Raw genomic sequence first — 27,975 nt, 5'->3', positions numbered from 1 at the left:
CATTTGTTCATTTGTTCGTTTGTTCGTTCGTTCATTCATTCATTCATTCATTCATTCATTCATTCATTCATACATTCATACATTCAGACAGTCAGACATTTATTTATTTATATCCTGTTTTATTATTTTTACAAATAGCTCAAGGCAACAAACGTATCTAACAAACTTTCCTCCTCCTGTTTTTCTAACAACAATAATCCTGTGATGTATGTTCGGCTGAGAGAGAGTGACTGACCCCAAAACACCTAGAAGACTTTCATGATTAAGGCAGGATTTAAAGCCACAGTCTCCCACTTTCTAGCCAGGTGCATTAACTACTAGATTTACCCACTAGAATGTCTTCCTGAGCTTTGTTCTTAAAATTGATTCAGCCTTATGAATTATGGAGCTTCATTCATCTGGTTTTGGATCACTGTTTGTTTAAGACTCAATAGTCTTGTGGAAACAAAGAGGATGAAATGTTTTAAGAAAGTATTTTGTAGTTTCTTTGATGATGAAAATGTCAAAAATGAAGATGATAATGATCATAATGATAAAATGTACATTTTTAAACACAGGGGTCTTACTGATGTTTCAAAAATCCTACGCTACATATTCACCATTCAAGTGGTCAACAAGAACCCCCATTTCCTGCACAATCTCACACTTGGCTATCACATCCATGACAACTATTTGAGCACCCTTGGCACTTCACATGCCTTACTGAACATACTCTCTACTGGAGAAGCCAATGTTCCCAACTTCAGCTGTGGAAAGAAGGACAATATTTTGGCCCTTATTGATGGAGCTGACTGGGATGTCTCAATCCAGATGTCAACATTAGTAGGCTTCTACAAAATCCCGCAGGTTTGTACCATGTTTCCTGAAAATAAAACAGGGTCTTATTTTCCTTTGACCCCCAAAATAAGTACTTGAGATGCAGGAGGCAGTGAGTGTGGTGACCTCATGGCTGCTGCTGTGTTGCAATATTTTTGGGGGGCTTATTTTCAGGGGAGGGCTTATTTTGGCGCATGTGCACAAAAGCTGATTGGGCTTATTATCTGGGGAGGTCTTATTTTCAGGTAAACAGGATACCGTATATGTGATTTGTAATTTATAAAATGAGAGGGAAGGTGGTTAGTTAGTGGTACATCCAACCATATCCTCTATGGATTTGAAGAACTCCTTTGGCCGTTGAAAGTGTTGTGACCAGTGAGTAAGATCATAGTGAGGAGTAGGCAAGGATCAAGGCAGACATATCTTGTCATGGTACCATCTCCATTGTTTGTGGGTTTCTGTTGCGCATGTGTGAATGTGAGGAGAGCCTCTGTGTCCAATCAATGGGACATCTGTAAAAAGAAAGATGCAGCAGTGATGGAAAATTCATTTTTGCACCCCAATTAGCCTGAAGGAGGCTAAAGAATGAGCAAGGCTTCCCAGTAGAGAAAGAAGCACAGTAGGTACCCCAGAAGAATCCCTGTGAAGGCCCTCTACCCATGGTTGCCACCTGCTCATTCAGCAGTACCCATGAGTGTAAGAGAAACTCCAAATTATGTACTACCTTTATTCAGAGTCTTAAGTACATTTTTTACTAAGTATACTTAAGACATCTTAAGTACATTTAGTAAAAACATATGTATGGATGCGTAGTGATCAGTAGCATTAAATAACCAGTTTATTCAAAAAATTACATTAGCCAACATATCAACTATTTTTACCCTAATCTGTTGAAATTCATCACAAAAGTCCGAAGGTGCCAGTGAGACTTTTCTTCCAACTGAACTATTCAATAAATATCTGACTGAGATATTTACATATATGAAGCTAAGAACTAATCAACAATCAACTATTCTAATGTATTCATGAGAACCAAGTTGGATTTATTAAAATCGTGTTTTTTGGACTTGATTTGATCCCAAGAATAACACAGCATTCTATTTTTTTTATTGAAAATTTTGAAAAAAAACTTTTACAAATGTTTACTTCCCTCCCCCTACTCTCCCCACCCAAACCCCACCCCCCAACCTTCCCCCCGACTTCCCAGAACCAATACAGGGTATAAATCTTTAACAAAGATATTCTAAAATAATTTTTTTTTAAAGTTAATATCATCTTTCATTTGAGCTTTAACTCCTCTTTGCTAGGCTAGCTCTAAACAGATTATATCATTCCTTGTTTCTTCAGTCGTAAGCTATCTGGAATTTCTTAGTCCCATATTTATTTATTTTGAGTATAGTCAATCCATCTTCTCCATTCCAATTTATATCTCTCATTGGAATGGTCCTTGAGATATGCTGATATTTTAGCCATCTCTGCTAGGTTTGTTACTTTTAATGTCCTCCTTCTTTCTTCCAGTATTGCGCCACTAGCAGTCTTGCTGCAGTTATTAAATACAAAATCAGGTTAATCTCTACAACTGAACAATCAGTAATTATACCTAACAAAAATAACTGAGGGGTAAACTTTATCCTTTTTTTTAGAACATTTTGCACAATCCATCATATTTTTATCCAAAATGCTTTAACCTTTTTACAAGTCCACCATATATGATAGTATGTAGCATCAGCACAATCACATCTCCAGCATTTAGGTTATAAATTCAGATACATAGAGGCCAGTCTTTTAGGATCTAAATGCCATCTATAAAACATCTTATAAAAGTTTTCTCTCAAATTTTGGCCTTGTGCAAATTTTACATTTCTTACCCAAATCTTTTCCCATGTATCCAACATTATTGGTTCTTCAAAATTTTGTGCTCACTTTATCATACAGTTTTAACTAATTCTGTTTCCAAATCCATTTCTATTAATGCATTATATAGTCTCTTTTTATGCATTGGTCTTTGTTCTCTTATTTGTTTTAATAAATTATCCTCTTCTTGCATAAAACCGATTTTTTGATCTTTTTTCCACCTGGCCTGTAACTGCCCATACTGAAACCATGTTTGAATTGCCTTTTCTTCTTTTAGTACATTCAAGGGTTTTAATTGTACTACGCCTCTTTCTAAGGTAAGAAGCTGTCTGTATGTAATTACGTCCTGTTTTTGTACTATATTTATGTTTTCTATTGCGTGTCTAGGAATTGCCCACATAGGTATCTTATCATTTAGTTTGTATTGATATTTTTTACAGACCCACAGTAGAACGTTCCTTAAAATATCACTTTTAAAGTTCTTATCTACCCTTTTGTCATATAGCAAGTAAGCATGCCAACCATATACCAAATCATGCCCTTCGATATTAAGTATTCTATTATCTGTTAAATTAATCCAGTCACCAATTACCGATAAAACTACTGCTTCATAATATAGTTTTAAATTTGGTAATTTCAAACTTCCTCTCTCACGCACATCTTGCATTATTTTTAGTTTTATTCTTGGCTTCTTCCCTGTCATACAAATTTATTAATGCCCTTCTGCCATTCTAGCAAATTCGCATCTTTTTAAAGTATTGGTATCATTTGAAAAAGAAATAATAATTTAGGTAGAACAATTATTTTCACTGCTGCTATTCTTCCCAACAAAGATAATTGTAATTTTTCCCAATTTTTCATCTCTGTCTGAATGCTGCACCATAGTGGCTCATAATTATACTTATATAGTTTCCCATTTGAGGTTGAAATATAGACTCCTAGATATTTAACCTTTTTAACTATTTCACATCCTGTCATTCCTTCTAATTCTTCCCTTTGTTTCATATTTTTAACTAGCATCTTTGATTTCCCTAAATTTATTTTAAATCCGGACACGTGGCCGTATTGATTAATCATATTCATTAAAACCTTACTAGATTCCTGTGGTTGGATTAATGTTATAACCAAATCATCCGTGAAAGCACGTAGTCTATATTATTGATGCCTAATCTTGATTCCCTGTAAATCATCTGATCCCCATATTTTGTTCAACAATAATTCCGGAGTTATGATAAACAGTAATGGGGATAGGGGACAACCCTGCTTTGTACCTTTCTTGATTTTAAATAGATCTGTTAAGCTTCAATTGACTATGATTTGAGCTGTTTGTTCCTGATATATTGCTTTAATTGATTGTAAAAAGTGCTCTCCTATTTGCATTTTTTTGCATTATTTTCAATAAAAATTGCCAATTCACTCAATCAAATATTACCTCCTGTTCTCTCTTCCTGATTTCTTCCTCTAGTTCGATTCTTTTTTTCCCCATGTTTATGTCTATGTAACCTATTTAAATTTATTAGAACTAGCCGCCCTGAGTCTCTCGGGATAGGGCAGCATACAAATGCAATAAACTTTTCAACATTTCCTCGCATATACGCTTTACTTGTGTCCCAAACCATTTCCATAGATGTACCCTTATTCATATTAAGAACAAAATATTCTCTTAACATTTTTTTACATTTATTAATATTTTTCTCATATCTAAATAAGTTTTCATTCAATCTCCAAGTCCTTCTTGCTTGCGTCCCAAATTCCAGCTCCATCCAAACCGGATTATGATCTGATAAAGCTCTGGAACATATCTTCATCTTCTTTACCCTAGAAAGCAAATCATTGGTTGTTAGTATAAAGTCAATCCTAGAAAAGGATTGATGTCTATTGGAAAAAAATGTAAAGTTATATTCTTTTACATTCATTTCTCGCTAGATGTCTCTCAATTCGAAACCATCCATCATATCAAAAAAGGACTTGGGTAATTTCGCTTGCGTTTGGATATTTTGCTGGAGACCCTTCTTGTCTTTCTTGGTATCCATAACACCATTCCAGTCACCCAATAATATGCAAGATCTATAGTCCCAATGTACTAACTTAGTATGGAGCGCTTTATAAAATTTAACTTGTTGTTGATTGGGAGCATTTATTCCCATTAGAAGTATCTTTTCCCCTTCTAATACCAGTTCTATTGCAATATATCTTCCTTGCTTCAATTAATTCGGCTTTCATGTCCTTTCTTAAGTAAATAACTATACCATTTTTCTTCTCAGGAGCAGAAGCTACAAAGTGTTGTCCAAGTCTTGCATTAATCAAATATTTCTGGTCAGTTGATCTAATATGAGTCTCTTGCAGGCAAATTATGTCATTCTTAAATTTTTCAAATAATGATTTATTTTCTTCCTTTTCTGTGGGGAGTTTAAATCGTTAACGTTCCAGGTTAAGAACTTAGTTGTCATCTTTAGCTCCCTGAAGCTTTTTAAGAGCCATCTGGAAATCCTGTGATTTGGTTTTTGGCCTGGCCCCACCCTCTGCTTCTGAGCTAAAACCTGTGAATTATTGGATGGTAGCGTGTGTTTGTTGTAAAGCTTGTTGCTTCTTAAACTCTTGTTCCATTCGCCTGGTAATCACACGGGTTTGTCTTTGCTCCTTTGCTCCTTATAGTTCTGAGAGAGGAAGTTGGTCCATCCTTGATGATCCTTGCGTAGCTTGCTGTCTATCCTGTCCTTCTTGTTCTCTTTCTCTGGGTCCTGGAGGGGGGGATGTCCAGCCTTCAGTATATTATTATAAAAATCTTGATCCTTCCATACTGAGTTAAGACAATATCTTTGCCCCTGGTAAGTAACTGCTAGCCCGGCTGGGGTCTCCCATCTGAACTGTAGCTGACGATTTTTCAGCTCATCAACTAAGAAGGCATAGTCTTTCCTCGATCTCAACATTTTGGGTGGTATTTCCTTCAAAACAGTCACCTCCTGACCCCCAATTGGAAGCTTAGTTGTGTAAGACTCTTGCAATATCAAATTCCTCATATCTCTTGTAGCAAAATACACCATAATGTCTCTTGGGAGTTGCTTTTGTCTGGCGAGCCAGGAATTAACATGATATATCTTGTCAATCTGCCAATCAAAATTCCATCCTGACCGTCCCATCAATTGATCAAAGGCTTCTGAGAAAATCTGCTTCAATTTTTTTTGGTTTTTCTCTTTGAGGCATCTTATCCTTAAGGCAAATTCCATCTGTCTCTACTGCAGCATTATAATTTCATTTTCTGCATCACCAACATTTTGTTGAACCACATCCATTTTCGTTACCAGATTAATATTGGAATCACTAAGATCTTCCAATTTATCTTCAATTCCAGATACATAACCAGATAGGCACTTAAAAGCCTCTAAAATATCATCTCTAATTTATTGGTTCTGAATCTGGACTGAATTCATAAGTTCTTCTGACAATTCCTTATGAGCAGCAGATATCTCTTCCTTTATTTTAATTTCCATCTCAGCAGCATGATTTTTAAAGGCCTCAGCTAAGGCCACGCTAAGATCTTTTTGCAGTATTTCTTGGGTCAAAGGCTCTCCTACAGGGGTGGGAAGGGATTTGGGGGGAGTAGTGACTGTAATTTAGTTCCAGGAGCAGGTGAATTACCAGCGCTCTTCGAGGCATTAGAGGCAATCTTTTGCTACTTAGAAGCCATTCCACATTTAATCTTCTCTACCCAATTACTATATCCAGGCAAACCGCTTGTCCAGCAATTACTATTTAGGTTAGTAATAAATCACTACTGATTTAATGATCTTTAAATGTTTTGAGCTCCGTAGAAATCTGTGGCATCAGAGCCTGACCCCACCTACAAAGCAGTTTGGCGCCATTTTCTGTATATTTCTAGCAAGTAGTTTGTCAGAAGGAATTCTTTAAAAAATGGAATTAAAGTCTTAATACATACAATTGGAAGTTCTCCAGTATCAGCTCTGCCCGCGTTGGAATCAGTAATAAATCAATCGTTGAGTTGAGGGTGGACGTATGCCTTCATTCTGCAAAAAAGGCAGAAGAAGTCCTTGATTCACTATGTTACCGGGCGGCTCCGTCCTTCCACACCCAGATTTATGTTCGGGGTGGGTGGGTGGGTTAAATGGCGCACTGCCCAAACACAGCTTACTCGCCTCCTCCTTCTATGCCCAGAGAAGAGGTAATCAAACTGTCAAACAGTTGATGGATCTGGAGCTGTTAAAAACAACAAATCCTCTCAGACCACATCCATCTGGAAGTCAATAACACAGCATTCTTGATTGCTTTTTCAGATCAGTTCAGGGATTGTTTCAGAGGCTATGAGTGACAAAAGACAATTCCCTTTTTTCTACCGGATGTCCACAAAAGAAGGAATCCATTATCCAGGAATTGTCCAATTGCTCCTCCACTTCAGATGGATCTTAATTGGTCTCTTTGCTTCAAACACAGAGAATGGAGAGACTTTCATGAGGACTTTTACTTCTTTGCTTGTCAGGAATGGAATTTGTGTTGTTATGTCACAACAATTCTCAAATACCAACAACTTAGCATACTTCAGGCATGCCTTCTCCAAATGGAGACAAGTCAATGTTTTGGTTCACTTCCTAGAATATAGTTCCATCTGGGAAAGAATTTATCCTTTCCATTTAACACTTGAAGGTTTGCCAAGACCTGTTGAAGGGAAAGTCTGGATCATGACAGGCTTGGGAACATATAACAGGAAAAAGCACATGCTTTACAAACACATCCATAGTATCTGGACGTTTGCTTTTCTGCAGAAACAATGGTTTAATGATAATACATTTGTACCGATTTTGTTTCTGGACCCTGAGTTTGAAGAGCAGTCTTTTCACTGTTCTTTATCCAAGAACACCTTTTCGGTCAAAAGCCGGAAAATGTGCACCCAGAAAGCCCCAATGGAGAGTGAGAATAAAAGGAACAGGATCCAGATTAAAAATCACTACTATATTCACAGTGTTATTAAGACATTGGCCTATGCTTTGAATGCTGCATATTCCTCCAGATCCAGGAGGAGAAGGAAGGAGAGTGAAAAGAGTTTGAGGGCTCTAAGATTGCAGCCATGGGAGGTATGGTGTCCTAACATCAAACTTAGTTCCTTTAGAGAAGAAGTGCAAAGGAGGAGGGGAACCTTTTCAACCTCCTTGTGCTACAAATGGCCGATAGGTTTGGCCAATCTAATCAATCATGGGATAAGGTTCCAAAGAGTGGGCACTGATGACACATATTATATAGAATTATTACCAATATTTAAAAATGCATTTAAATAGATTCCATTATGCATCAGTCTGTGATTAGCATAATAGAATTTTACATTCATAAATTTGAAGGAGATCTTGGGGTCATCTAGCCCAATTTTTTCTCTCTGCAGGAATCTGAGTTAAATCTTTGATTGATGGTTGCTCATTCTTACCATTATGGCAATTAGTGAAGGGGAGACAGGACTTCTAAAACTGCTCCTCTTTTTCTTTTCATTCAGCCAAGATCTCTCTTGTGACAAAGTTCATTTCCTCATTTTGGACTCATTCATTCTGGAATACCAGATAAAACATCTTAAGCTTAGTAAAATGAGGGCCCAGATTGTTGGGGACAATATGCTTACTCTGTAAACCTCTTAGAGAGGCTGTAAAGCCCTGTGAAAGTGGTACGTAAGTCTAAATGCTCTTGCTTGTTCTATAAAATGGCTAGTTCTTACATGCTCTTGTTTCTATGTTAACAATCATTTTATTAGTTTATACAGGTGAAACTCAAAAAATTAGAATATCGTGCAAAAGTTCATTTATTTCAGTAATGCAACTTAAAAAGTGAAACCGATATATGAGATAAGACTCATTACATGCAAAGCAAGATAGTTCAATCTGTGATTTGTCATAATTGCGATGATTATGGCTTACAGCTCATGAAAACCCCAAATCCACAATCTCAGAAAATTAGAATATTACATGCACTCAATAAAATGAGTGCCCATAGAACAATATTGGACCTCTGAAAAGTATAAGCATGCATATGTACTCAGTACTTGGTTTTGGCCCCTTTTGCAGCAATTACTGCCTCAATGCGGCATGGCATGGAAGCTATCAGCCTGTGGCACTGCTGAGGTGTCATAGAAGATCAGGATGCTTCAATAGCAGCCTTCAGTTCTTCTGCATTATTCGGTCTCATGTCTCTCATCTTTCTCTTGGCAATGCTCCATAGATTCTCTATGGGGTTCCGGTCATGTGAGTTTGCTGACCAATCAAGCACAGTAATCCCACGGTCATTGAACCAGGTTTGGTGCTTTTGGCAGTGTGGGCAAGTGCCAGGTCCTGCTGGAAAATGAAGTCAGCAACCCCATAAAGCTCGTCTGCAGAAGGAAGCATGAAGTGTTCCAAAATCTCCTGGTAGATGGCTGTGTTGACCCTGGACTTAATGAAGCACAGTGGACCAACACCAGCAGATGACATGGCTCCCCAAATCAACACAGACTGTGGAAACTTCACACTGGACTTCAAGCATCTTGCAGTATGTGCCTCTCCATTCTTCCTCCATACTCTGGTTCCTTGGTTTCCAAATGAGATGCAAAAGTTGCTCTCATCAGAAAAGAGGACTTTGGACCACTGAGCAACAGACCAGGTCTGTTTTTCTTTAGCCCAGGTAAGACACTTCTGATGTTGTTTGTTGTTCAGGAGCAGCTTGACAAGAGGAACTTTTCCCTTCCACATAACTTTCTATTAATGTGCTTTGATACAGCACTTTGGGAACATCCAACTTCTTTTGCAATTACCTTTTGAGGCTTTCCCTCCTTATGGAGGGTGTCAATGATGGGTTTCTGCACAACTGTCAGGTCAATAGATTGTGATTCCTACTGAACCAGACTAAGAGACCAATTAAAGGCTCAAGAACCCTTTGCAGGTGTTATGGCTTAATTAGCTGATTAGAGTGGGACACTTTGAGCCTAGAATATTGCACCTTTTCACAATATTCTAATTTTCTGAGATTGTGGATTTGGGGTTTTCATGAGCTGTAAGCCAATCATCACAATTATGATAAATCACGGTTTGAACTATCTTTCTTTGCATGTAATGAGTCTATCTCATATATTAGTTTTAAGTTACATTACTGAAATAAATGAACTTTTGCACGATATTCTAATTTTTTGAGTTTCACCTGTAATATACCATACAAAGAAAATAGAAAAGTAAATAATAGGAAACATAGGGAAGGAAAATTGTTGAATTTATTTGTGACCTGCAATGTTCCCTACAGTTGACAATTTTTCCAATTATTTATTTTGTCGATATATGATTAACAAATTTTTCTGAACTCTTTTTTAATTACAAAGATATGAGTGATACTTGCACTCCCCACTAAGCATATTTACAAATTAGATTATTTTAGAAGAATGAATCAAATATGAAAAGGTCATATGGAATATTTATCTAAGGTCTCAGGTTTTAAAATTCCTCAATGTTTTGATTCTAGTTCCACCCCTTCCTGGAGAAGAATGAGTTTTGCAATCTTTCCCACCGGAAATTGTACTTGGACAAAAATGGAGAAATAGCAGCAGATTTCAAAATCATGAGCTTAGTGATTTTAGTGATCCAAAGAGGATCTCATCAGAGAACAAATGGCGACGTTTGAAAGAGACACCCTTGATATCAGCCAAGATGCCCTGTCAGAGCTAAATTTGCTCAACAAGGTAGCTTACTTATTTTTTTAATTTTCCGCAACCTTAGGACCTATTTCAAATTACTACCAGTTTTGTGGTCATGGCTTGATGGGCATGACAGGGAAAGAATATTGCAAAATCCCCATTTCCTCTCGATCAGCTGGGACTCAGGAGTAAGCGAATAGAAGGGGGTGGGGCTAGTTAGAAGTGGTATTTACTGATTCTCCAAACTACTCAAAATTTCCACTACCAGTTCTCCAGAACTGGTCAGAACCTGCTGAATACCACCTCTGATTTGAATGGATCCAATAAAATTGGTCATGTCTGGATTAGCATCTCAGTGAAATCCCAGTGCAAAATGAGATTTCAAATCAAAATTCATGTTGTCAGATTAGGGATATTGTCCTCTGAAAGAGAAGGATCAGGGTCTGTGATGTTGTTAAGCAGCTAAAACTTTGCCAGAGTTATTCATGCCTCTCTTTCTAAAATTGCGTATGTTTAAATCACCAAACTTGAAACTCATGGATATGTGAAGAATGGAGGAAAGTGTGTTAACAAAACCTTGAGGAGGAATTAACTGATCGTCGCTTAATGCTTTCATCTTTTGTCAATTCTTTCCATCAAGACTTAATTAAATTTATTTTAATTTTATTTATTTATTTAGTTTGTCACTCATGTACAAGATAACATTAATAAGAATAAACATGAATAAGAACTCAGGTAATGGGTACAAATAAATGGGACAGTTGGACCTGGATGGCAGGCACTGCAGTATAGAAAGAATGTCTAGTTTTTGAAGAGCTGTCTGTATGTGTTTGTGTGTGTGTCAGTGGTGGGTTTCAAAAATTGTTTGAACCTACTCTGTGGGTGTGGCCTCCTTTGTGGGAGTGGCTTTCCACCCATGTGATCGGATATGAAGATGCCGACAACACTTGTCAGAACCACCTTAAATTACCTCACAGAGAGCATTGGCATGCATAAGAATATGATGTAAACTTGTTTTTTAAAAGGCATCTTTGGTTTGAGTTAAAACAACTTCAACACACACAACGTTCTCATTTGGTTCATGTCAAGCTACATTTTCCATGGTTGGTGTGTCTTAACATATTTTTTGGCATTTCTTCTTCTTCTGCTTAGTCTCTGCCTCAGTCCAAATGTGTAGAAAAATGTCAGCCTGGATTTGTCAAGAAGGCTCGAAAAGGAGAGCCAGTTTGCTGCTATGACTGCATTCCTTGTCCGGAGGGTACCATCTCTACTCGGATAGGTGAGCGACTCCCAACAAGAGTCTTAGATCCATCCATATCACTCATCATTGCTTAAAATTGTCACCAAATCTAGTATGGAAATACATTACTCCAACTTCACACTTTTAGAAACTATATTCTTGCAAAAATAGATAAAAATTGATTTTTTTTCTTGAATTCATTTAGAATTGATCATTAACATAATTAAATGATTTAATGTTAATTTTTTCTTTGTTTGCATAAAATTATTTCTTTCATTATTTATAAAATTTACATGGCACCCATCGCATGATTCTGGGCAGCGTATAATAAACCAACTATAAAACATTTTTACAGAACCAGATAAAAGTAATGAAACATTATAAAAAAAGACTGTGTGAGGCAAATAGATTAAGATGTTATATGTGATGCATTCAGCTCACAGAGAGGTGGCAATACATTTCCTTCTATTTTCCTATGCTGTTTGTGTGCGCAAATAGTTAGAACTGGATTTTCTACTTCTGTACCCATATGAAATATTCAGTGAAGTTATACCCTTGGTAAATATAATGACCCAGGAGTTTCTTTTGCTGTCTAACCCAGTGGGACGGTTGACATATGGTATCATCCATAATCCACCTATGGCCAAACATATGTGCTGTTGTAGTGGAGACCAAGCACCTGATAGTTCAATGGGGATGAACACACTTTGACTCAACCCTGGTAAGATGGAGTGGCTTTCTGTTTTTGACCTCCAAAGTTTCTAGTGATAAGCCATCTCAGAGTCTGGATGAGGTGGCTGTTAGGAATATAATCTAATGGTTGGGTTGGCAATATATAAATCATGTAACAATGCTATACCTGCTTCTTTAAATCATACTGTAAAATGTGATTGGTTGCTGTTTTGCTCAATCGGCCATAAGAGGGAACCAGAATGACTGTTAGCTCTCTGTTTATTACATGTTGGGCTGATCTGATCTGAGTGTTTTGGAAGCTGGCTGTTAGAAAGTGCCGTGAGCTACTGTGTTTTGCAACTGCTAGCAAACTTTGGGTACCAGACTGTTTGTCTGATTATGGACTATGTTATTTGGATTATCCCTTAACTGAAAGACATTGATGATTGACTGTCTTATCTGTGTATGACTTGGACTGTTTGATGGACTCTAATACCTCTATTTCCATGAAAGTAAAAGCGTATTTAAACTGCAGTGTCTCTGTATGCTGATTTGTGTGTTCTCCAACAGAAATCTCACAACGCTTCTCTGAACGCACTCACTCTCCCGACGGGGAGTTTACTTAACAGTGGCACTCTTCTGAATAAAGATAGTACATAATTTGGGGGTCCTCTTAGAGTCATGGAATCAGAGGTGGGTTCTTGCCGATTCTATCTGGTTCGATAGAAGAGGTTCCACAAATCTACCATGCCATTTAGACCCGGTTGGAATACCTGGCGATCTCCTTTCATTCTCCGTCTGCCTCATTCACCCATTCAGGCAGCAGAGAATGAAAGGAGATTGCATAACCGAGGGCAAAGGAGCCTGCAGCCTCCTTCATTCAAATGTTTGGGCAATGGGGGGCTTTCTTGCATGCTTCTTTCTTTCTCTAAAGGCGTGCAAGAAATCCCCCCCATTGCCCCAGCGTGTCCTGGAACTGCACTATGAGGTAAAGGAAGTAGGTCTTGGGAGAGTCTTTCCGTCCCCCTCCAGTGATTCCATGCCGAAAGAGAGGAGGCGGGCTGGTTTGAATGGAGGTGAGCGGGCAGTTTAGTGGCCCGCCTTCTTTGCTAGTTTGGGTGGGTGGAGAAAGAAGGCATGTAGTAGTCGAGGGCGAAGGTTGTCCCCTTCGCCCTTGATAACAGGGGTGCTTTATCACAAGTCTCCTTTCTTTCTCTGCCTGTCCGAATTAGCGAAGGAGGTGCTGGCCCAAAACTGCCCGCTCGTCCACATTCAAACCAGCCCACCATCTTTTGTCTCCCAGTATGGACTCTCTGGTTCTTTCCAAAGTCCAGAGCCCATCCATGAAGATGAGGAACGTGAGGGGAACCCCTCCCCCTGGATGGGCTCTGGACCATGGAGCCTCATCCTTCTTTTTAACTAGGTGGCTGTCAGAGAGAAGAGGATAGCGTGTGCCCTTGGGCTTGTGCAGCAGCTGAATCCTCACCTCCTGTTCTTTGGCTGTTGCACAAGCCCACGTGGCATGTGCTGTCCTCTTCTCTCTTGACAGTCACCTGGTTAAAAAGACGGATGAGGCTTTGCTGATCTGAAGCCCATCTGCAAGGAGAGGGGTTCCCCTTGTGTTCCTCGTCTTCCCAGATGGGCTGGGGAGTCATCGTCAGCCACGCAGAGCCTCGCCGCAGCTCCATGCCATAGAAAACATAGGTGTGTGCACACACCCCATAAATTACAGCCTCGGAGACTTCGTAACAGCAGGAAACAGTTGGGAGAGGGGCTTTGGTCCTGCTCCGGGCTGTAATTGTGCTGGGCATGCACACACCTATGTTTTCCATGGCATGGAGCCACAGCTGGAAGATTAGGAACGGGAGGGCCACCAGCGGGGCCTTGTCCTTCTGAAGATGACCTGTCCCTGAAGAGAAAAACGCAGCTGCCAGGTACTTTTAACCTGTGATTGGAACACAAGGTGACCACAGTATGTGAGTTTGTGTGTGTGTGTGTGTGTGAGAGAGAGAGAGAGAGAGAGAGAGAGTGACAGACAGACAGAGAGAGGCACAGAGAGAGAGAGGGAGGGAGGGAGGGAATCAGAGAGAGAGACAGACAGACACACAGAGAGAGACAGAAAGGGGGAGGGAGGGAGGGAGGGAGGGAGAGATACATATAGAGGCACATGAGAGAGTGATTAGTGAGAGAGAGTGATTAGTGAGTCACACAGAGTGAGTGATTAGTGAGTGAGTGAGTAAGTGAGAGACAGACACACACACACACATATGCACACAGAGTGACCAAGAGAGAAAGGGAGGGGAGAGAGATAGAGACACACACAAACAAATAGAGGGTGAATTTATTGTTGTTTTTATAGTCATAGATATGTGATTGGGAGGTTTGCTGGAGTGTGAACTGTCCAAATTTTGGTTTAAGATGGGAAGCCAGGATAATTGCACACATTTTTACAATTTATCATGGCTTGCCTCTCTCTTAAAATCGGCTGATATCCAAACAAGGACTTTCTTTAAATGTGAAAGGACAAACTTTAAAAGAAATATTATTTTCTGTTTTCTCAGATGCTGAAAAATGCACCAAGTGCCCAGATGATCAATATCCAAATGAGAACCGAATTCAATGTATCCCCAAGAGAATAAGCTTCCTGTCATACGAGGAACATTTGGGCATCATCCTGTCTTCCTTTTCTCTAGTCTTGTTTCTAATCACAGGTTTTGTTTTAACCATATTCATTAAATACCTAGAAACTCCCATTGTCAAAGCCAACAACCGGGACCTCTCCTTCGTCCTCCTGATTTCCCTCCTGCTTTGCTTCTTGTCCTCCTTTTTCTTCATTGGCCGACCAAGAAGAGCCACCTGTGTTCTCCGACAAACAGTGTTCAGTATTGTCTTCTCAGTATCTGTATCTACTGTATTGGCCAAAACAATCACAGTGGTATTGGCCTTCCTTGCCACAAAACCAGGGAACAGGGTGAGAAAATGGTTGGGAAAGAGCTTGGCCAACTCCATCATCCTTTTTTGTTCTGGTGGCCAAGTTTTTATCTGTGCCATGTGGCTGGGTATTACTCCCCCATTCCCTGACTCTGACTTGCATACCCAGCCAGAAGAGATCATCCTTCAGTGCAACGAAGGCTCCGTCATCATGTTTTATCTTGTCCTTGGCTATATGTGTTTCCTAGCTATCATTTGCTTCACTGTAGCTTTCCTAGCCAGGAATCTGCCTGGGGCTTTCAATGAGGCCAAACTGATCACCTTCAGCATGCTCGTTTTCTGCAGCGTCTGGGTCTCCTTCCTGCCCACCTATGTGAGCACTAAAGGAAAGTTCATGGTGGTCGTGCAGGTCTTCTCAATCTTGGCCTCCAGTGCTGGTCTACTGGGCTGCATCTTCTTTCCTAAATGCTACATTATCATCCTGAGACCAGATCTAAACACTAAGGAACATCTAATGATAAAAGTGGGAAACTGATTGTGAATTTGTTTCTTAGGCTGATAATATTTAATTATTCATTGAAGTTATAGCAATGTTTATCTGCTTCCTTTGCATCTGTTTCATAATTAAGGTGTTTTAATATTGAAACAATTAAAACTATGAAGTTTAAGAAGAATGAAATTAAGATCCAACCTAATAATCAAACATAAAGTACGTGAATTAATAAATAAATGTATCATTCATTTATCCACACTTTTGTTCAGTGTGCTTTGCTTCTTGGACACAGAAAAGGCGGGTGAAGCTGGTGATTGGCATGGTCATATGAATCCCATTTGCAAATTTGAATCTAAATAATGTCGCGAGGTGGCTGACTCTGGATGACATTTGATATTGCCTCTTGGAAGAAATTTTGGTGCCAGGAAGCAGGTTAATGGCAGAATCACAGACAAACAGATATTTATTCCAACCCCCCCAATATCTGCAAACTCTGTGTACTTGGTTGGGAATCTCCCAGTGCTCCAGGAAAGCTGTGGGGGTGGGGAGGAGGGTTGGATGAACTATGGTTTTGAGAAAGGCAATGAGGGATGTCAGAAAGTAAATTAGAATAGAATAGTGCCATGATGATGAACCTATGGCATGTTTGCCAGAAGTGGAATGCAGAGCCCTGCCTGCAGGGATGCCAGCCATCTCCCCAGACCATCTCCATCACTCATATGTGTGTGACTCTCACCAGCCAGCTGGTTTATGGGTCTCTGCTGCGCATGCACACTGGGTGCTCACATTTCATTTGGGGGGGCACATGGATGTTTGTGCCCCTTGTGCCCCTTATTGGGCCTGGGAGTCCTCCTATACCAACCTGGAAGCCAAAAATGGGGGCAGAGTGCATGCACAGGAGGTGTGCATTTTTAAAAAAAAGTTTTTAGTTTTAGACAGACATAGACAAACAAAACATAAAACATAAAACGATCTTCAATTACAGTGTGTCGATTGGTTACAAACTTTTTGTGCATCCTTTCCATAGTCATCTTACAATTTATCTGAAATCACATATTATCAAGTCAAATATATTTGTACGCCTTATTATCATTCTACCACATTTACCACCCTTTGGAACGAACTCCCCGTGGAGATTCGTACCCTCACCACCGTCTTGGCCTTCCGCACAGCCCTTAAGAACTGGCTAACCCGTCAGGCCTGGGGACAAGGATAGTTACCCCTCCCGAATGATGAATGTATGTTGCTTATTACTTTTATTATATGTGTCTATGTCGTTGTTTGTACTTCCCCTCCCTGATTTTATGTGAGCCGCCCTGAGTCCCCTCAGGGAAAAGGGCGGCCTACAAATGTTAATAAAATCATAAAAAAATCATAAATCATAAAATCATTTAAGTATCACTATTATACCTTCATTTTAAACGAAATATTCTAGATATTGGATTTGTTTATATTATAACAATTCATTACATCATCAGGGGATGTGCATTTTGAGGTTGTGCGTGCACACATGTGCTTTGGCACATGCACATTGTGTGTGCATTCACACACTTTGGGCACTTGGCAACAAAAAGGTTATCTATCACTGTAATAGTGTCTCTGGAGATTCTCAGGCATCCAGGTCATGGAGGATATGACCTCATCTATCTCATGTCAGCATCTCAGTCCTTTCAACAATTCCAAGAAGGCTGCCCACTGTTCAGATGACTCTGACAACACAGCTAAACCTCAAGAGGGCCTTAATGACTCGCTAAAAGAATGCAAATGACCAGCTGTCTACAAGAAGTATAAATCCTTCCATTCCCCACCGTCCAGTCAGAGCTGAAGAAGCTTGTTGGATGAGAAGCAAAACATTTTCAAAGAAAAAAATCCAAATGAACCAGAAAGTACAATTGCCTCTTTAAAAAGCTCCTTTAGAATAGGATAGCGTAAGATAGGATAGGATAGGATAACTGGGACCTTGGAAAACCTCTAGTCCATCCCCTTGCTCAAGCAGACAAGTGGCTATGCAGTCTCTTCTTAAAAACTTCTAGTGATGAAGCACCCACAACTTCTGAAGCAGGAGACCCTATACCATTTCTGACAGATGGAAGTCCAATCTCTTCTTGAAAGCCTCCAGTGATGAAGGTGTCAACAATCTTGAAGGCAAGCTGTTCCATTGGTTGATTGTTGTCACTGTCATAAAATTTCCCTTTATTTCTCAGTTGAATCTCTCCTTGGTCAGTTTCCATCCATTATTCCTTATCTGGCCTTCAGGTGTGATGGAAAACAGTTTTGCCCCTTCCTTTCTGGGGCAGCCCCTCAAATATTGGAACTCTGCAAGTAACCCTAGTACTTCTCTTCTCTTCACTAGACTAGCCATGGCTAATTCCTGTAACCGTTCTTTATATGTTTTAATCTCCAGTCCTCTAATCATCTTGGTTGCTCTTCTCCGCACTTTTTCTAGACTCTCAACATATTTTTTTACATCGTGATGACCAAAACTGGATGCAGTATTCTAGGTGTGGTCTTACTAAGACTTTATAGAGTGGTATTAGTACCTCACTTGATCTTGATTGTATCCCTCGGTTAATGCACCTAAGGATTGCATTGGCTTTTTTGGCTGTCGCTGCACAATGCTGGTTAATATTTAGCTCGTTGACCACTAAGACTCCAAGAGCCCTCTTATAGTCACTGCTATGAAGCCGGGTTTCACACAGTCTATATGCGTCCTTTTGTTTTTCTTGCCTAAATGTAAGACTTTAATTTTTTCTACATTTAATTTCATTTTGTTAGATAGGGCCCAGTGATCAAGTCTGTCAAGGACATTCAATACTTGAGGGGCTGCCCCAGAGAAGATTGGTTGTGGCTAGAACAGAGGGGGGGGGGAATGAAATGTCATTTAAAGCAATTTTAAAACCGGCTCTCATTTTGAACTCATATTTGGAGCTCTAACAGAAAAGAAAATCACAAAGAGGCCCTAATCTGAACATTATGCTGGTTTCAAGAGTTCTGGATGCTTCATTGGTGTTAGAAGACAGACAGCACTAAAGTGAAGTGACATCAGCCAAGAGTAGTTCTGAACTCCATAGCTCTGGGTGACCTTCCCAAGCAGGCCTGGAGACAACAGGCAGTGACGTGCGGTGAGGTGTCTGTTACATTCTAACATTCTAACATTTCACATACTCCTATATATATATCTTTCTTTTTTCCTTCCTTCCTTCCTTCCTTCCTTCCTTCCTTCCTTCCTTCCTTCCTTCCTTCATTCATTCATTCATTCATTCATTCATTCATTCATACACACCTTTATCCTGTTTTATTATTTTAACAAATAACTCAAGGTAATAAACATATCTAACACACATTCCTCCTCCTGTTTTTGTCACAGCAATAATCCTGTGATATATATTTTGGACTGAGAGAAAATGACTGGCCCCCAAAACACCCAGAAGACTTTCATGATTAAGGCAGGACTTAAAGCCACAGTCTCCCACCTTCTAGCCAGGTGCATTAACTACAAGATTTACCCACTAGAATCTCTTCCTGAGCTTTGTTCTTAAAATTGATTCAGCCTTATGAATTATGGAGCTTCATTCATCTGGTTTTGGATCACTGTTTCCCTAAGAATCAATAGTCAGAAAGCCTCAATGAAGAGCGAGAATAAAAGGAACAGGACCCAGATTAAAAATCGCCACTATATTCACAGTGTTATTAAGGGTTTGGCCTATGCTTTGAATGCTGCATATTCCTCCAGATCCAGGAGGAGAAGGAAGAAGAGTGAAAAGAGTTTGAGGGCTCTAAGATTGCAGCCATGGGAGGTACGGAGTCCTAACATCAAACTTAATTCCTTTAGAGAAGAAGTGCAAAGGAGGAGGGGAACCTTTTCAACCTCCTTGTGCTACAAATGGCCAATAGGTTTGGCCAATCTAATCAATCATGGGATAAGGTTCCAAAGAGTGGGCATTGATGACACATATTATATAGAATCATTTCCACTATTAAAAATGCATTTAAATAGATTCCGTTATGCATCAGTTTGTGATTAGTATAATAGAATTTTACATCATAAATTTGAAGGAGATCCTGAGGTCATCTAGCCCAACTTTTTCTCTTTGCAGGAATCGCGGTTAAATCGTTCATTGATGGTTGCTTGTTCTTAGCATTACGGCAATCAATGAAGGGGAGAAAACTGCTCCTCTTTTTCTTCTCCTTCAGCCAGGATCTCTCTTGTGACACAGCTCATTTCCCCATTTCAGACTCATTCATTCTGGAATACATTTAAGAGAAAACATCTTAAATTTCTATGCACCTTTTTCAGTTATTGGAAGAGTGTTGCATCTCCCCATTTCCAATGAAAATATTTTATTCATTGGAAAAGATGTTCTCAGACTCTTTCTGGTTTTCAGCTTCTACAGACGAAGATGGTTCTTCTTCTGGTTGTCTTTCCTCTAGGCTAAGACCAGCTTCTTTGACCTCTCATCAGTAAAATGAGGACACCAATTGTTGAGGGGCAATATGCTGACTCTGGAAACTGCTTAGAGAGGACTTTAAAAAGCACTATGAAGTCGTATATAAGTCTAAGTGTCATGGTTCCAATGGATGCCCTATTTAAATCATGAGCTTCAAGCCAAGCTTCAAAAGAAATCCAGCCATTTATTAGGAGTTCCATGTCGGCACATCCTCAAGTAAAGCTGGCTGTCAGGCCTGCAATTATATTCCTGTTAAGATCTTTGGCCTGCCACACTTTCTCTTAATTCATTAGGCTTTTTCATTAGTGTAGTAGTTGGGAGGGGGGAATAGAAAGAAGTAGGATTGTGGAATGTATTGTTGTCATTCTTTTCTAGAAGGCCAAGGTCATCTTTTGTCTCCACACTTTTACACTGACCGGAAGGAGCTGGGTGTGGATGCCAGCGTGGAAGAAGATTGGACCATGTGATGGATTGTAGGTGTGGGGACAAGATCATGAACTTTTAACTGGGTGGGATTCTGATGTAATTTCCAGAATTGGGATTCCACAGCAATGTGCTAAGATGTCTGCTTTATTAAATTGGAACTTTAAGGATCATTTTGCCTTGGACTCTGATTTAATTCTACATTATACTTTATCCCAATTCTCTCTTCAAAATAAATCACCAGCATCCGCCCCCTCACGCGGGGCGGTGAGACGCTTCTCTTCAAATCTTCAAAGGTGAAGGAGTTTCTCTTTTAAAATTTATTGCCGCTGGCAAGAAGCCCAGCCTGTGGGGGATGGAAAGAAGGGGAATGAAGAAGCTTATTCTCAATGCGACTAAAGGATGGCCAGAAGATCCTGTGAATGGAGATCGCAGACCATTTCGGAAAACTAAACGTGAGTGCATTCTCCCCCTCCTTCCCCCAGCCAAGGCTTGGAAAAAATCCTGGAGTGGAGATTTTGACTCCTTCCAAACAGAGATAAATGAAATGAGCCTATACCCTGCAACGGAGTTGAAGACAGAATCCCTATCAAGATGGGATTTTTCAACCCAGCCAGCAAGAAGGGATTTGGTCAGCATCTTTCACTTGCCAGCCACTGGAAATTGGGCTGCAGCTAGTGAATGAAGCACCACTAAATTGGGCTTTCTTCCCAGCGTACGGATGGATAAGATGCCAATGGGCACCTCCTGGGCCATCAACATGGGAAAGCCCTCCAAGCCAGCAGAGGGCCCTTGGGCCAGAAATCCTCCAAGACAGCAGAGGGGCCCTTGGCACATAACCCCCCCCAGTAGCCAGCCATCATTGGTTGAACTGCAACCTGTGTATCAGGCAATCTCAGGATGGGTCTTAATCCCAGGTCATGGATGGAAGGGATTCCAATTGGTACCAGCCCTTCCTCAGCAGATGGCGCCATGGCAGATAACTGGGCAGTGGCCAACCGAGGGATTGACCTCCCCACTGGTTCCAGTCTCCCCTTCAATGCCCCAACTGGTTCTTACCCAACCTTCCTACAGAGAAAGATTCTCAACAATGGAAGAAGGGATTACCAGGGGGTAAGCTACAGAATGGATGGTGGAAAAATGTGATGAGGAGGTTCCTAAGTTTAGAGATGTAACTAGGTTCCTTTCCTCGTGGGGGCCAATAAAATGCCACCTATGCTGTCAACTTGGCCACAAAGTGTCAGAGTGCTTGGCTCCATCCCCATTGCCACAAACATGTGCACCAACCACCACGGCAGTAAAGAGAAGGCCCCAGATGCCACCACAAAAGAGTCATCTGGGGCAACAACCTCTAGAAGAGGACCCCCCAAGTTAAGGTGATGAAGAGTCCAACTAAGAGGGAGGTCTCGGAGGAGGAAAAGGGCAACCAACCTCTGGAAGAGGATCCCCAACTTAAGGTGACGAAGAGTCCTACCAAGTGGGAGGCCTTGGAGGAGGAAAAGAGAAAACACCCTCTGGGTTGTCTTTTCTCTATTTTCCAAAAGGTTCCGACCCATTTCATCAGGCTGAGCACCTGGCTCAGTGTGGAAATGGAGAGGCTCTATGAAAATTGTAAGAGAGAGCCAATCCCTTAAGTTCTAGGGATTGTAATCCACTTATTCCTTGTCTTCAAATAGTAAAGAAGAAGGCAAATTGGTTGACCAGTGCCTGAATTCAGGTTTAGACTGAATTTGATGAAGTTGAATCAAGACTGGAGAGAGGTCCTTTTGTTCCAATTGGAAATAAGCTTGGAAACTTGGATTCACCTTATCCTGGTTGGGACCAGTGTTCCATAGAATTTCTAAGAAACCCAGACCTGGCTAGAGTTATGTATTCCAATCTTTCATCCTACTGGGAGAATGTATTTGGCCTTCTGCTATTATGAAGGATGTCCAAGATTATTATTTTTTTGACATGGAGTCAAAATCGATTGCTGAGTGATAACATCTTGACCCGAAAACTGAGGCACTGAAATATGATTTTGACTCAGAGAAAAGCCTTTCCTGATATTTGAATAAACAAGGCAGAAGTTAAAATGAAACGTTGCTTAGATTTGGACTACGGCTTGTAAGAAGGCACTTCATTTAAAAACCCCTTCAATGCAATTATTTATCTTGATTGTTAGCTATTTCTGTCATTCTGGGAAGAAAATGAGCTCCAAATTTAAGTAAAAACAAATATGAGTTTGTTCTTCCAAGCCAGTTGCTGTTAACTAATTGTAGTTCGTCAACAGAAAGGACCTTTGCTTGGATACCAAGCTGGGCCTTAGAAATTCCCTCAAACAGCTCAAATGTTCTGCAGCAAAAGATTCCTGACTAACATATTTTCTTTGGCATTCCTTGTTTTTCTCCTTAGCCTTTGCCTCAGTCCCAATGTGTGGAAAAATGCCATCCTGGATTTGTCAAGCAGAAGCGAGAAGGAGAACCATTTTGCTGCTATGACTGTGTTCCTTGTCCGGAGAAGACCATCTCCACTCAGGAAAGTGGGTGTCACCAAAGAAAAGAGAAGGCCTTGAGGAAGTGGATTCATCCAGGGCAATTTTCATGAAAGTGAATAAGAAAAGATTGGAACAAGTTTGTCTCTCGACAGCTACACATTTTATTGTTCCCTCTGGACTGTGGGCAGGGTCTTAAATGTTGCCTATTTGTCAAAATAAACAAATAATCAGTTGGGAGTCATTCTGTCTTTTATGACTCTCAACTGATTATTTGTTTATTTGCGCCCACTGCTAGAATGAAAACATTCAGATTTGGTGGTGCCTCTTCTTTCCTATACTTGGTGATGCCTTTTCCTTACTTCCTTAGTTCGATTTATTTGTTTTGAAGTAGGGAGGCTCTGAGGCTGGCCATTTGGAAGCCAAGAACAACTTTTTATATTATGACTCTTTTTGACAGTTTTAGACATGCGAAGGTTCAACAAGAACCTTCGGTAGCATCTGAGGCTCTCCACAGAATTGCGCCTTTACGGCCGATCCATGGCAATGGATCCAGGAGGGCTCCTTGGTTTACCGAGGACCTCCGGGAGATGAAGCGCCAAAAGAGATGCCTAGAGCGCCGCTGGAGGGCCAGTAAATCCGAGTCAGACCGAGCACTCCTGAAAACCTGCATCGGAGCATATCTATCGGCAATACGGATAGCTAAGAACAATCACATTGCCGCTCTGATAGTGTCCGCTGAGTCTCGCCCTGCCGCCTTGTTTAGGATGACCCGCTCCATCCTAAAGGGTTGCAGATAACCCTTTACAAGGTAGAGCAGAGGAATATGTCCAGTTCCTCGCGGACAAAGTTGCTTGGCTTCGGATGGACCTGGACTCCAATTGAGCAGAGCCAGCCGGGGTACCGGGGGAAGGTCTTGAACACCACCTCTGGACTGACTTTCAACCTGTTGCTCCTGATGAAGTGGACAAGGCCATGGGAGTGGTGAGTGCTGCCACATGTGTACTGGACCCGTGCCCATCCTGGCTGGTCGCGAACAGCAAGGAGGTGACGCGGAGCTGGGTCCAGGCGATGGTGGATGCTTCTCTTCAGGAGGGGCTTCTTCCCACTGGCATTGAAGATAGCGGTGGTGAGACCCCTCCTGAAGAAGCCATCGTTGGACCCAGCTAGTTTGAACAACTACCGTCCAGTCTCCAGCCTTCCCTTCATTGGGAAGGTTGTTGAGAAAGTTGTAGCCTCTCAACTCCGACGGTCCTTGGATGAAGCCGATTATCTGGACGCCTTTCAGTGTGGATTCAGGCCTGGCTACAGCACGGAAACCGCTTTGGTCGCACTGACCGATGATCTCTGGAGAGCCAGGATGGAGGTCATTCCTCCATCCTGGTGCTCCTTGACCTCTCAGCGGCCTTCGATACCATCGACCATGGTATCCTTCTGCGACGGTTACGAGAGGTGGGAGTGGGCGGCACCGTTTTCCGGTGGTTCTCCTCCTACCTCTCGGACAGGTCGCAGTCAGTGTTACTTGGGGGAGAGAGGTCGTTGTGTTTTTCCCTTCCCAAGACTCTGGAGGATTTCCTTGAGCCTCTGGGAGGGCAAAATGGCCTCCCCAGTCTCCAGAGGCCCTCTGGAGGGGTGAAATGGACCCGTTTCTGGCTTTCCTGAATTTATGGTAAGCCCATTTTTCACCGTCCCCAAGCCTCCATACTCACCCTGAACTTACCTGCATCCAAAACAGGCCACATGTGGACTGTTGGGTGGGGAGGGTATGGGCAGAGTGGGTGGGGCCAGCCAGGATAGGATTTGGGAGTTCTCTGAACTGAAGAGAATCTTAGCTAGAGGATCTCCTGAACCCCTGTAAACCTCCAGTATCCCATCCCTGCTCCTCTCCCAAAATGACAATTTCTGACAATTCAGGTTCTTCTTTCTATATTTCAGTCATGCCTTCTATGGTCAGATCTGTATTTGCTAAATTTCCCTTACTGAATCATTGCTTTCAGAGGGCATGGGGGTTGCCAAACAGATTTCTTTGTGAGGTCAATTTGTGACTTGGCCTGATTCATCAACCAACTTCAGGGAGATGGAATTTTATTTATTTTCCTATGTTCCATATCGAAGTAACTAGTCCCTCAGTAGAAGAAACCAGAAGGTTTCCCTCACTGATGAAGGTGAATACAGAGAATAAAGAGGGGTTCAAGGTTTTCTTAAAATTTGAGAGGGAAAAAATAAACATTAATTTCTGTTATCCCAGATACTGAAAAATGTACCAAATACCCAGATGATCAATATTCAACTGAGAACCGATTCCGATGTATTTCCAAACAAATAACTTCCCTGGCCTATGAAGAACATCTGGTCATTATATTGGTCTCTTTTGCCCTAGTCTTGTTCCTTACTTCAGGCCTTGTTTTAATCGCATTCATTAAATACCGAGAAACACCCATTGTCAAAGCCAACAACCAGGATTTCTCCTACATCCTTCTGGTCTCCCTCCTGCTTTGTTTCTTGTCTCCTCTTCATTGGACAACCAAGAGAAGCCACCCATCTTCTCCGTCAAACAGTTTTAAGCATTGTCTTCTCAGTAGCCGTGTCTTCTTTGTTGGCCAAAACAATCACAGTGGTATTGGCCTTTCTGGCAACAAAACCAGGAAATTGAATGAAAAGATGGTTGAAGAAGAGCTTGGCGAAGTCCATCATCCTGCAGTACTGATAATCCCAAAAGTGCTTTTTTTTCAGGAGGATACTAGATTTTCTTGTTTTTTCTTTTGAAGATGTTTCGATTTTCATCCAAGAACTTCTTCAGCTCTGAAAGAATAGTAGGGAATGGAAGAAAATATATTACTTGTAGAGAGCTTGTGATTTGTAATCTTTTAGAAGGTTGGGTACTCTGGACCCAGTGCCAAGTCTGTTATTGTGTGCCTATCGAAGTTTCAGATTCATATATTGGATTCAGGTGCTGCTAATCTTGCAAAATCTAGATGACTGGTACCAAAAACTAGTATCGTCAGTAAACTGAAATGGCTACCATGACCCATGGTAATATAGTTGCAATAAGGTGCACTCATAACTGTATACAGCACCTCATGTTGGACCAGTAATAACTTGAAGTAATCCACAAGGGGAGGCCCATGTAAAGCTCATTTCAATAATTCTTCCATGAGGTGGACCTGAGACAATTCTTCAAGTTTCAAAGAACTCAAACATTCATAGAAAGATAAATGTGGAAAGCGAGATCCCAAATAAAAAGCTGGAGAGATATTTCCTCTCGCAGTAGTAAATCTTGCACGAATTGCCCTACACTCCTATCTCTATCCAAACCCTCCTTCAAGGTCTATTTTTTTTGGTGTCACCCACCTTCCTGAATGGAAATGGTTCCCTCTAGACAAGGAACACCATTGTAGCAGCAAACTGGCTCTTCTTCTCACTTCTGCTTGACATATTCAGGATGACAATTTTCCACACACTTGGACTGAGGCAAACGCTAAGGACAAAAAAAAGGAATGGCAAAGAAAATGTGTCTGGACTAAGCATCCATCGAAAATGGAGGTAAATATGAAGTTCAGCTAAGTAGTCTCTGGGCTTCACTTGAAGAAATCAGAACTCTCCAACTAGTTAAAAATGGTTTCATAAACTACAATTATGAACAGATTCATTCATTTATTTATTCTTTTTTTTTTTGCTTCTGGCATATCTCATGGCAATAAAGGACGTTTCTAATTAATAAAGTGTGGAATGATGGGTTTGAGAGAAGATTTAAGAATTAAAGGACAACTGGTGGGCTCCTCCTCATGTCTATATTAATATGCATTTTTCTGTTCTTCAAAGATCCATGATTTTAAAATACAATGGATTTATTATATTAATTGTTAGAAAAAATATTATAATAAATGTTAATTCTATTAGATTTGTTAAAATAGAGTAAAACTTTGATGAAGAAAAATATCTCTTTCCAAGTCAATCCTTACAAATACATGTTAATGTATTTATTTATTAAATTTATATTCCCACCCACTCTCCTATGGCGACTCAAGGTGCCTTGCAGAACATAAAATGTCATTTAAACAATAAAACATTAAACTAATTAAATATCAAATAAATTAATATAGTAAAATAGAATAAAATCACCCCCTACCCCGGCAACAGCAGATCACATGAGCCATTTAATGGGCTCCATTCCCCAGACCAACTGGCAGAACCAGGACTTCAGCGCCTAATAGACCTAATAGACCCAATAGAAAAGAAAATCACAAACAGGCCCAACTTTTTCCATTAGAAAGGGTTTAAGGATACATGAATTACTTCCTTGCTTTTGGAAGACAGGCAGCAGTTGAGTTTAGTGCCCCCACACAGAATGTCAACAAATTACATCACTCGGCAGGATCTTCCACTAGAGAAGTCATTACATTGAAGGACATCAGAAGTCAATTCCCTGGATGTTGAACTATATTCATCCAACCTCAGTTTCTGGACAAGACCTGACAGGAAAGGCCCACAACTACTACACAACAATGTAGATCTGACCCCAAGGGTAGGATTTTTCTCTAAGGTGCTCTTCTCCAGCTACTCCTATGAAAATGGAGTCCAGAAGAAATCTAGGGTTCACAGAGGAGAAGTTACTTCTCACTGTAATTTTCAAAATTATGGTCACTGGGACCTCTTCTGCTACCTCTCCAGGGACTGACTTTGAGGTAAACATCAGACTGAAACAACATGGAAAGCATATTGCATTAGAAAAGGATAAATGCCTCAGCCTCACACACAGGGCAGCACTGGTTTTGGGACAGGTATGGACTGTATCTTTGAATGTTCTTTTTCTCCTTTCCAGGTGAAGCTTGGTTTATCTCTGTCTGAATCCAGAAAGTCTAGAATTTCTACATTATAAAGGTCCTTCCAATTTATCTAACGTATATTGTTCTTTTGATCCATCAATTATGGATCTTCTGTTTGTGTTTCTGTTGCTTCTCGTGTCACAGCCAA

The 27,975-nt window shown here is 40.6% G+C and overlaps 1 protein-coding gene across 1 annotated transcript in view; it reads left to right on the top strand.

Moving 5' to 3' along the window:
- LOC148047107 (vomeronasal type-2 receptor 26-like) overlaps positions 1-27,849 on the top strand; it is an 86,233-nt gene extending 58,384 nt beyond the window's left edge. Inside the window, exon 7 of the mRNA XM_087707945.1 lies at positions 27,824-27,849. Coding sequence (XP_087564071.1) covers positions 27,824-27,849 — 26 coding nt within the window. The remainder of the gene's footprint in view (positions 1-27,823) is intronic.
- Positions 27,850-27,975: the final 126 nt, after the last annotated feature.

The sequence above is a fragment of the Thamnophis sirtalis genome, unplaced genomic scaffold (assembly GCF_051295495.1).
Source record: "Thamnophis sirtalis isolate CommonGarterSnake01/CBP01778 unplaced genomic scaffold, rThaSir2_p1.2 scaffold_3, whole genome shotgun sequence".
Lineage (NCBI taxonomy): Eukaryota > Metazoa > Chordata > Lepidosauria > Squamata > Natricidae > Thamnophis > Thamnophis sirtalis.
This window is presented reverse-complemented; position numbering and strand designations above follow the sequence as displayed.